This window comes from Petaurus breviceps, unplaced genomic scaffold (assembly GCF_028583685.1).
Source record: "Petaurus breviceps papuanus isolate PSGF00001 unplaced genomic scaffold, PetGlider_PUasm1.0 81, whole genome shotgun sequence".
Taxonomy (NCBI): domain Eukaryota; kingdom Metazoa; phylum Chordata; class Mammalia; order Diprotodontia; family Petauridae; genus Petaurus; species Petaurus breviceps.
Genome location: NW_027186546.1, coordinates 5,563,118 through 5,575,238, shown reverse-complemented (window position 1 = coordinate 5,575,238; position 12,121 = coordinate 5,563,118). Strand labels below are relative to the sequence as shown.

Genomic DNA, 12,121 nt, shown 5'->3' with positions numbered 1-12,121 from the left:
AAAGTCTTAAGTCCTCAGTTGAGTCACAAAGTACAAAAGTCAAAGTACTCCACCCCTGGGTAGTCTCAATTGGAGATTAGTTTCCAATCATAAGCAAAGTATATCCACCTGGTCAGTCACAAAACACAAAGGCCATCCACCCCTAGGTCACAACTAGGTTACAATATCATCACAGCATTCAATATCCAAGGAGGGGTCTTTTCTTCATCTTGACCAGAGGCAAGTTCTCAGCAGTTTCTGTTCCTGGGAAGACAAGGTTTAACAAAGACACAACATAGATACACCTTGCCAGCATCCTCATCAATTCACTCTCTGCCTGTGAAGTCAACCTAGACATAACAACAAGATCTGAGGAATCAGCACAAATCATCAGTACAGTCCTGGGACCCCTGAAAATATCAACAAGACTCTCTTCCAGGATTTCTGTAAACATATAACAAGAAAATCCTCTTTCAGGGCTTCTGAACCAATAGCAAGGTCCCAGGACTTCTGCAACAACAGTGATGTCCTCCATCAGCAGATGAATCTGACAAAGTAACAACCAAACAGACAGACCAAATACCGGCACCCCAGTCATGCTTCCTCCTGGTTCAGTCCTCAGTTCTCATTTGTCTCTCTCTCCAGCAGTAGAAGCAGCCTCCAGATGCTGGCTCCCAGGAGTTCTTTGGGCCTCTCTCTATCCACAGCACCAGCTCCTCCTAGTTCACCCTCTTCTCATCACATCAACAAGTCCATTCCATTCTGGGGTTCAAATTCCATTACCATTATAACATATAAATTGATGCAGAATGAAGTATGAAGAATTAAGACAACAGAAGTCCTCTAGAGTCAAGATTAGTCATTGCATTGATGTTCTGATGTCTTTAAGTGTTTTTCCTCCTTTATGTCATCATGTGTTTTGTTATCTTGGTTCTCTTTACTTCAGTCTGCTTGAGTTCAAGTTTTCCCACATTTCTGACTTTTTTCTTATTCATTATTGCTTATTATGCAATGACATTTAATTATATTTATATATAAGTACATATAAAATATATGCAGTATAAGTATAAAGTAAATGAATGAAGATATATACAAAGAAGTTAAGATGGTATGGGAGGCAGGTCACTAGCAGTTGGAGGGATAAGAAACAGGGAGATGTATGCTGGAGGTGCTTGCAGAACATTGGAGGATGTCCATTGAAGTCCAAATAGAAGTGATTCCCTATAGAAGGTGAAATCCTTTTAATGCTTCAATTTAGAAAATGGCATTTTGAGTTTTTAATTGTAGAACATTGCTCAGTATCTTAAGCAACATAATCATTCAAATGAGTTTGATATAACTCTACACATGAAAAAGTAAGTGAATGGAAAATTATCTAGATTATAATATATAATTGGATACATAGCCCCAAAAGAGGAACATCAAAACATATTCTAGTAATGAACAATGAGATGAATCTGGAATTGAAAATGAGGAGGATGCAGATGATATGATGGTTTACACGGAGCAGGGATCCTTAACCTTGTTTTGTATCCTTGACCTCTTTGTCAGTCTGGTAAAGCCTATGGATCCCTTTTCAGAATAATGTTCATAAATAAATAAAACAAAACAAATAGGATTACAAGGAAATCAATTATGCTGAAATATAGCTATAAAAACATTTTTTTAAAAAACAAATTACTGGGCTCAGATTAAGAAGCCCTGTTCTAAAACATGTGGACTCTTGCTACATAATTTCAAATAACTACTTAACTGTTCTATTTATTTCATAAAGGAAATAATAGTTTCCATATGATACCCATTCTTAAATCTAAGTCACTGAGAATAATCATAAATTTTATATGAGTATATAAAATATAATATAAAGAATATAATTTTTTTTCTGTTTTCATTTTTAAAATAATGGAGTCTTGTGTCACGGTATATGTTTTTCTTTTCCCTACCTACCTACCTAGCCTCTGCCAGACAAATAACTACAAAGTCAAAACTGAATGCCAGGTATTTGAGAACCAGCTGACAAAGGAAATAGCTAAAATATATAGCCAATTAGACAAGAAGATACAAATGAGCAAGCAATGTTAGAGAATTCACTTTCAGTCAGCACTTAATTACATAGTCTGACTCTTAGACTACTTGCATCATGTACTTTATTACATTATTTTTCTCTATTAACTGTTAATTTCCTCTAGAAGTGTGGGAAACCCTTTAAATATTGTATATGTGCCAAGTGGTCAGTATGCACTGGTTGATCCATGTGCAAAGTGCCTGCTACCATAGCTAAAATTAACAATATGTGTGACTTAAAAATGCAACAGTGCAACTAAAATTTTAAATGCTGCAGTGAAGTTCTAAGAAAACATGCAGAGGATATATTGAAAATGTTTTATCTTCAGTGTTGAATATATTTGCTTTTGTAGTGGAAGATGATGATGAAGATGGGATAGAACGGACCTGTGACACACTCCTGATGTGCATTGTTACTGTGTTAAACCAGGGCCTGAGGAATGGTGGTGGTGTAGGAGATGTTCTGAGAAAGCCTTCTAAAGATGTAAGTGGATGGTAAAGTACAAAATGAATCCTGTGAACCTCACTGATAACCAATTTCTATAATACATAGAAAGAATTTTAACAGCATGTTTATTTTTTTCTTCATCTGAAGTCAGTCACACTATATATAGAAACATATTACAAGGGGAAAACATTTTCATTGTTTTATAAAAAATGGATAGAAAAGAATTCATAAAAGATATTTGAAGTAGGTCTATCTACATGATCAATAAAATAAGTAGTTAGTTTACTTAATTAAAATAACTGGTCAGTTGAATGAAAACAATATTGCATAAGTCAGCCGACTGATTTCATTGTCTCAGATTTGATTGTTTAATAATCAGGGTTGGGGAATGTGGCCTTGCTTATATATATATATATATATATATATATATACACACACACACAGAGGAGAGAAAGAGAGAGAGAGAGACAGAGAGAGACAGAGAGACAGAGAGAGAGAGAGAGAGTTAGATTTCTATAAACAAGAGGAAAATACTGTAATGTTTCACTTTGTAGACCTGAGTTCAAATCCTGGCTCTGACACTTACTAGCTTATGACTCTGAGCAAGTCAGTTGATATTTGAGTCTCAGATTCTTAATCTGTAAAGTGGGTAGAATAGTGGTGATGATGAACATGCCAGTGCTACCTACCTCACAGGTTGTAATGAGACTTTCAAACCCTAAACTATATATAAATTTAAGTTAATTACCAAAAGGCAAATAAAAGTCAATTTATGTGATAATTTTTAAAATTTTCCTCGAAGATGCTATGAAACATTGATCTTGTAAAAACTTGAAGATTCTTTCTTCTATTTAAAGTAGGATTTAAGAAATGTTTCCTTGTTAGATTTGTATATTATAACTAGAAATTATGACCCATAGTTTGTGTTCTTTAATAGAACTGGTGCCCACTATGCAACACAGCTTCTGTCTAAACTGTAGGGGTTGGGTTGTGGGAGCTTTAATTATTATATAATTCTTTTTAAAAATTCCAATTTTATTTTATTTTTAACTCCAAAAAAGTTGAGAAAATGCAGTCCCTCCATCTATTTCTTGAAGAAGTTTGGGGCTATAGACATCAAATATTGCTAATACTGTCAAGACTCATTTGATGTGTTAGTTTTTCATAATTTCTTTCTTTTCCCTCTCTCTTTTAAAATTTCTTTTAATAGATGTAGCTCACTGTGTGTGGGGTGGGAGATACATTTGGAAATGGAGGAAAAAATCATTCTTCCTATTGGAAATAAGGCTTAAGCTAGGTTATGCCTTCGGTTTAATATTAGGACAAGAAAACAGTCTCTGGTCAAGAGGTTTGCAGGGAATAAAATAGTCTTTAAGGTAATGAGAAATGCTCCTTCACTGGATGCTGACATTTGAAACTGACAACTGCCTTGTATTCTACTTCTGAAAAGTGAACATCAAATGCTAAAGGTACAACCACTGTGGTAAAGGAGTCAGGGACTAATTGTGTATTTAAAAAGAGAATCACTTCATTGGCAGGAATAAAACTACAAGCTAAAAAGAAATAGAACAATATGTGGATATCTGGAAAACTCTCCATTCTCTTTAAGGAAACAAAAACACCCCAACTTTGCCATGTATTTCATGTACAGCCTGGACCTTTGACTTGACTGATAATTACTTACCGTGAAAATATTGTCTTTATTTCAGGAACCCTTGTTTGCTGCTAGAGTGGTTTATGACCTTCTTTTTTATTTCATTGTCATCATTATTGTTCTGAACTTGATTTTTGGTGTTATCATTGATACATTTGCTGATCTCAGAAGTGAAAAACAGAAAAAGGAAGAAATTCTAAAGACAACCTGCTTCATTTGTGGTATGTGTTTCCAAGATACAAAAATAATAGATGAAGAAGTCACTCAGCAAGACTGTCTAGATCGAGTAATGATCTTTTATCATGCAGATTTTAAAAAATATATATTTTTACACTCACGTCTTGTCAGGGTTTAGGTAACTAGGCCTGACATTTTTATACTCTATAAATAGGAATGAATTACCATCTCTCTATTAGTATAGTTAATATTGTACAGTTTGTATGATTCTTTGACTATAGGGTATAATTCATTAATGACAAGTGTGAAAAGTTTTAATGTATTAATTTGTCAGTTAAATACTTGAGTGATTTTACATTTAGTTAGTATTACAGTTAGATTTAAATCCCCCAAAACGTCATTTTGGTTTCCACTGGTTCCTTTCAGTCTCTCACCCTTTACTTGCCTTCTTTACCTTTTTTACAACCTCACTGCTACTGAACCTGCCCTTCTCTCTCATCTTGACCATTAGTTTCTTGACATCTGTCTATATTCTCAGTAAATCATTCCGTTATCAGTTTTACTTCCCTCCCTACATATTCTGAATCCTATCGCCAGAAATTTCAGTATAATTTTCTATAACATTTTAGAATTCCTTTCCAAACCTTGATATTCTTTGATGTCATGGTTTCCTCTGCCATTCACTATCTATGTTCCAGGATGCCAAAAACTGCTAGAGAAAGTTGTGAAGCTTTGGCAATTGGGATAGGTATTGAACCTGTCACTTCATTAGTTTTGATAACTCCATCTACTAATGCAGTTCAGCATGACAATCTTAGGGGATTGCCAGGAGCAGAGAAATTGACTTTTTCAGAGTCATACCACAAAGATATGTCAGAGATGAGTCTTGAACCCAGATTTTCCTACCTCTAAGACTTTTCTTCTAACCATGAATCCACCAAAAATTCATATTGTATAATATCAGCTAGGCCTTTATTACACTGTTCAGCAGTTCTTTTTCTCACCTCATTTATTCCCTATCACATTCCCCCGGCATACATTTTAGTCATTTTCTACCTTATTCAAGGCAACTAAGTGGTTCAGTGGATAGAGTACTGTACTTGGAATCAGGAAGATTCATCTTCATGAGTTCGAATCTAGCCCCCAACACTCACTACTTGTGTAACCCTGGGCAAGTCATTTAACCCTGTTTGCCTCAGTTTCCTCATCTATAACGTGAGCTGGAGAAGGAAATGGCAAATCGCTCTACAGTATTTTATACCAAGAAAACCTCAACTGGGGTCACGAAGAGTTGAACACAATTGATCCACAGCAATACTTTATTCAAGTTTCTAATTCCCTTTATACCTTCCACAACCTTACTTTCCTTTTTTTTTTTTTACCAAGAAGATAAAGGAAATGAACTCTTTAGCTTCCTATACTCTATCTCAAAACATTTTTGTTGTCACCTACTACCTTGTACTTCAGAATTTATCTATATATCCTTCTTGCCATTGTGTATACCATTCTTTTAGCTTAGAATTCCCTTATCTCAATCTCAGCCTATGAGCCTATTAAAATCCTACCATTTCTAAATCCTACCTTGCCATGTCTTCCATGAACTCTTCTCTAGTCATTTGGTCAGGCAGTGAGCTCTTCTTTGGAAACTTTCTAGTACTGGCAGATAGCATTTACATGGCATTTATCACATACTGACTCTTATTGCAGTAATTTATAAACATCTCATAGAACAGTGTTATCTAAGGAAAAGAAGAATGAATTTATAGTCAAATAGCATAGATTAAATCCTAACTCTTTCATTTGCCTTCTATTTGATCATCTGCTAATCACTTAACCTCTTTACTTCAGTTTATTCATATCTCAAAAGAGCCAGATGATTTCTTTGGTCCTAATCTAAAGTTTTATGATTCTTATGTAAGGAAAAATCTAAATATAAACTTCTTAGACATAGACATATGTGTATACATTTATACACATATGAACACAAGCATATACATGGTTATATACACAGATAATGGGTACCTGCAGTATATAAACATGTCTACATGCATATGCAGTGCATCAGACATACATGTGTGGACATATGTGCATGTGTCTACACTCAGATATATGTGTGTTTAGATTCAGTTCAACTCCACAAGCATTTACTATGCACTTACCATGTACAAGGCATATATGATAGCTATTATGGTAAAAAAAAATGAAAATAAACCAATCCCTGCTCTAAGAAAGCTTATATTCTGTTGGAGGAAAACAATATTGGCACAGATAAGTAAATACAAAACAGGTAACAAAGCAATTTCAGGAGGGGATATTGTGCCAACATAGTATTCATGGTGCTGATGGCGACTGTAAATATGCCAGAATAGTTCTCAAAAATGTAACAGACTCTCCATATAGAAGATAGAAGCAAAACATTTATTCAGATACCAGAAAACTGAATCCCAACAACAGAAAGTCAAATCCATCATAGTAACAAAGGCATTGATACACCATAGCACAATATGAAGCACATCATCCTTTTGGGTTTCCCACAAACCAACACTCACAAACCTAGTTGTCTCCCTGGGTGTGTCCTCTCTTTCCTCCAGCTCTAATGGCTCTGATTCCCAGCTTCCTGTGGGCTCTGTTCTACCCTTCAGAAAACTCCTCCTACTACTGAATGTGATTACATTCAGCCTATTAGGGGGCATGGAAAATCTTCAAATCAGGGAAAGTCTTCAAATTCCCTTATGCTTATTAAGGGGCAGGGAAGATCTTCAAATTCCCATTACCATAACAGGGGAGAACTAAAAATAGCAAGAATCAGGACAGGCCTCTTGTAGGACATGGCATGAAAGGAACTCAAGATTCTTTCTATAAGGCAGAAAGGAAGAATGAGAGTATTCCAGGCACTGAGGCGGGATATACAGTATCATGTATAGACAATAGTAAGTAGACCAATTTGACAAGAATAAAAATGTGTAAGAGCCAATAATATGTAATACTCCTGGAAAGAATGGTAAGAGACAGATTTTGAAGGGCTTTGAACACCAAATAGAAGACTCTCTGTTTTATCCAAGAGACAACAGAGAGCCATGAAAACATTTTGAGAGGGGAGTAACCTTGTAAAAACTGTGCCTCATGGATATTAATTTGGCAGCTTTGTGGGAGATAGATTGAAGAGAGTAGAGGCTGAGTGCTAGGATATTAAGTGCTAGGATATAGTCCAGATTAATAATAAATAAAAGCTTTAATTAAGTTGGGGGTTGTGTGGATAGAAAAGAGATGAAAGAAAGAGATATTATGGAGGAAGAATTTACAAGATCTGGCAACTGATTGGATATGAGGGGTGAGGGAAAAGGAATAGTAAAGTTTGATTCCTAGGTTGTCATTTAGGGTGATTGGAGAAACAATGGTACCCTGGACACAAATAGGGAAATTAGGAAGATTGGTAGGTTTCAGGGTATGTGTGTAATAATGAGATATGATTAGACCTGCTGAGTTTGAGAAACTTAATGTGATACCCATCTGGAGATACTGAGAAGGTAGTTGGAGATTCAGAACTAGAGGTCACTAGGGAGATTAGGGCTCAATATGCAAGTCTGAGAGCCATCTCATAGAGATAATAGTTGAGCTGATGATAAACTGATGAAATCATTTAGAGAAGATGGCCCAGGACAGAGCCCTGGAGTATACCTATGCATAGGGGAAATGAAATGTATGATGATCCAGATGATCCTGCAAATATTAATCAGATTTGTAGTAGGAGGAGCAAGAGATGTTACTGTCACAAGAACCCAGGAAAGAGAGTATCTAAGAGGGAAAGGTAACTCAACAAACAATTGTTGATAACTCAGCAAACAATTATTCGTGCTAAGTATGTTCCAGGCATTCCGCTAAAGGCTGGAAATATAAGAAGAGGCAAAAGATAGTTCCTGCCTTTGAAGTAAAGCACAGTTTAATGGGGGAAAAAACAAGTAAACAAATACATACAAACTATATATAGAAGAAATAGGAGATGATTAACCTTTGTCACCCTCAGTTTCCTCATCTATAAAATGGTGATATTAATAGCACCTATCTTAACAAGAATGTTGAGGAACAAATGAAATGAAATGTAAAGTGCTTTCCAAAATTTAAAAACCTATATATATGATGTTGATGATGATGATAATGATTTTTATTTTCTCCCTTTAGGCATTAGGAAGGGAGTGGAACCATGTCTTTGGTCTTGCTCTAGCTTAGTAGTCAAGTATATTGGTGGCCAGAGGCAGAGTCAGGGGCTGGATGCTGGACTGAAGATCCCCCACAATGTCTAAAGCAATGTACTGCATATAAAAATCTTTTAATAAATATTTGTTCAGCAAATAAATGTAAGCATACATGCTCAATGTGTCAAAAAGCAGTCAGTGTTAGGCAAGGTCACTATGCTTAAAAGGCCTTACTCTAAAAGTAGAAATAAGAGAGACAAGCATTTCAATATAAATGTGTATGAGTAAATGCAGTGTTTTGTACATTTAAATAACTCCAGGCTTGCTCTAAAACAGTATTAAAGTACTGTAGGTATGTTCCTAAATTTTTTAAAAATTTATTTGTAACTTCCCTAAGCATAGCAATTGCAAGAATGATATCAGAGCTAAGAATGGCTTAAGAGTTATGAAAATGTGTTACAGAATGGATGGAATGATTCAGAGAGCATCCTGGAAGAACTGGAACACAAGTGCCAATTTAAAGAGAGATTATATAATATGAGAACTAAGAAGTCAGACATTCTCTCATATATTGATTGACCAAAGTTCAGAGTTAGAAAAGGGTGTAGTGAGTACAGTGATAGAGTAAATGGGCTTGTCTCATTTGAAGACAATTATTATATGTCTACATTTGACTCAGAAGGAAGTCTTCAGAGAATTATTTAGCAGAGTGATGTAGTTAGAGTGAGCATAGAAAATAATTTTGTTTATAATCTGAATACTGTTTCTTAATGATTGGAGCATGAGAGATCACTAAGAAAGGTATTGCAGTACCAACTATTACAGAACCATGAGGAAAACGATGAATCGGACAACACGGAAGGGAGGAATTAAGTATCTCCTAAAAGCAGTTGGTTTTTTATTTTGTCTTATTTGCCATCATCAGATATCTGTCCTATCATGTAGGTAGGATCCCAGTAAAAATCCCTCAACCTCAGTTAACCTTGCTTTCTCTCTTTCTCAGCACCAATTGGTATATGTGCCTACAGATTTGCTGAACATAGTTGCCTAAATGAGAAGAAAGCCACATTCTTATGCTGTATTAATTAAGGCAGTTGAATGGTACAGTGGATAGAGAGCTTGGCCTGTAGGCAGAAGGTCAGAGTTCAAACCTGGCCTTGGATATTTACTAGCTGGGGGACTCTGGCAAGTCACTTAATCTCTGTGTTAGTTTCTTCATCTATAAAATGAGGACAATAATATCACCTACCTTCTGGGGTTGTTGTGAGGATCAAATGAGATAATACTTGTAAAGCTTTAGCACTAGCCTAGTGCTAAAAACCATAGTGCTATAAAATACTGACTATAATTATTAATAAATCATTTATAGACCTTGAATCCCATCATAATGAAAATTGCTGATACAAAATATTCATGTTAGTAAGGGGGTCAGGTGTTCCAGCATTAACCATTCACATTCCAGGTTTTCCATACAAAGAAAGGGCATAGTTAGTCTTCATTGAACAAGGTTTTTATTTTCATCTAGTGTATGTAGTAAGTGCTTAATAAATATTTAGTTGACTTTAGTGGGATATGTTATCTAATACAATATAAAGTCTTTGAGAGCAGGGACTGTTTCATTTTTCTTTGTATCACCAGTGCTTCCCCCACTCTCTGCCTTCTACCAGATCTATAATTTAATTGCTTTAGGGAACTACCTAGTAGGAAAGCTCATTCCACCAATGTAGATTTAATAACCACTTTGCACTTAAAGAGTTTCCAGGAACACTGAGGGGGTTTGTGGCTTGTCCAGGATTACACAGCCAGTATGTACCTGAGGAGGGACATGAGCCTAAGCAATCAATCAACCAGCATTTATTAAGTACCTACCACATGTCAAGAATACAAAGAAAGGAAAAACAATCTCTTGCCTCAAGAAGCTTATGTTCTAATGGAAGATACAACATGAATATAAATAGGTACATACAAGACACATACAGAGTAGATGTAAAGTAATCAGGTCATTCTGACTCCAAGTCCAGCTCTCCCTCTATTATACCAATGCTGTGTCTCAGAGTAAGCACTTAATTAGTACTTATTGACTTTAATTGCGCTGTTATCTCTATAACAATTTTTATAATGCTGTTCATTTATTATTTAATGTCTTCTACATGACTATGAAGTGTTTTATTCCCTTTTTTCTAATAAAACATGTGAAATCCAGAGAAACTCTGTAATTTTTCTAGGGTTCATGTGGAAAACTAGATAGTAGAATGAAGAATGGAATCAGCTGCTTGGAGGTATCACCAGTATTCAAACTGAAAACCGCAATGAATCTCAATATTCCATTTTCTTTGGGAATTCAGTATTTTTCTGTATATATTTTTCTTTTTAGCTCCCATCACTTTTTTCCATGTTTAACTTTTTAAAAGGAGTTTTACTGTTTAGTTTCTATTCTTAGTATCCTTCTAGGATCTAAAAATGTACTCTGAAAATTGAACAACTCTTACTGAAAGAGAATAATATTCCAAAGTGCTAGATAAATTTCTAATATATTTCATTACATTTTGCTAACTACAAATAGTTTATATTTCTCTCTCAAATACCTACTTTCTGTTACCTGGTAGAAGAACAAATTTTTAGCTAAACCAAAAATACCAGAAGATTATGAGTTTTCCTAATCCTAGATAAAATGACATTGTTTACTAGTATTGATGCATCCTTATTTTAGACTTGTTTCCCTAATGTGCCACCTTATATAAAACCATAGTCTAAAAATTACCTCCAAGTGGCATATACACTTTTTTAACATATTTTGCTGTCTGTAAATAAATGACACATACTAATAAAAAATAATGCATAAAAAAGTCAGGTCTAAGATTAACAAGTATTAATGTTTCTTATTTTTGGAGGTTTCTTATAGCACTTACTTTACAGTTGTAAACCTTAAAGTGCTAAATGAATACAAAATTATTACGTTGCTTTTAATTAAAGTAATTAAATGTATGTAAAAATCATGATTCCTTTATTTATAAGAGTTATGTTGCTTAAATTGCAAGTTATCTATTTTTCATATTTTGTGCATTTTTCAGGACTTGAGAGAGACAAGTTTGATAACAAAACTGTATCATTTGAGGAGCACATTAAGTCTGAACACAATATGTGGCATTATTTGTACTTCATAGTTCTGGTGAAAGTTAAAGACCCAACTGAATACACTGGACCTGAAAGTTATGTAGCTCAAATGATTGCGGTAAGTCATCCAAAAATTTTAATGTTGAATATCAGTGGATCTGTTTTGTTTTATAGTCATTTCAAGCTTTGCCAACCCCCATCTTCAACATGGAAGGATTTAGAAATGGTCACTGAAAAGTTTGAAATGGGACTGCTAATATATAAGAAACACTAGTACTGATTATGTGTTAATCATTCAACAAGTTTTTATTAAGTATGTATTGCTATGTTAGGCACTTGGGAGACAGAGGCAAAAAAGAAACAGTCCCTGCCCTCCAGAAGCTGATATTCTCTTATATGCATTAGTATAGGATGGGGACTGGATGTGTAGTTACTATGGTATAGGGAGGAAACTGCAATGTAGATGTACAATATAGATGTGCAGTCTACAAC

At 34.9% G+C, this 12,121-nt stretch overlaps 1 protein-coding gene across 3 annotated transcripts in view; it reads left to right on the top strand.

Annotated features, from left to right (window-relative positions):
- The window catches only part of LOC138176119 (inositol 1,4,5-trisphosphate-gated calcium channel ITPR2), a 529,530-nt gene that overhangs the window by 457,239 nt on the left and 60,170 nt on the right, over positions 1-12,121 (top strand). For all 3 annotated transcript variants that reach the window (XM_069106877.1, XM_069106875.1, XM_069106876.1), the window contains 3 exons: positions 2,397-2,527; positions 4,201-4,366; positions 11,587-11,747. In XM_069106877.1, the coding sequence (XP_068962978.1) occupies positions 2,397-2,527; positions 4,201-4,366; positions 11,587-11,747 (458 nt within the window). The remainder of the gene's footprint in view (positions 1-2,396; positions 2,528-4,200; positions 4,367-11,586; positions 11,748-12,121) is intronic.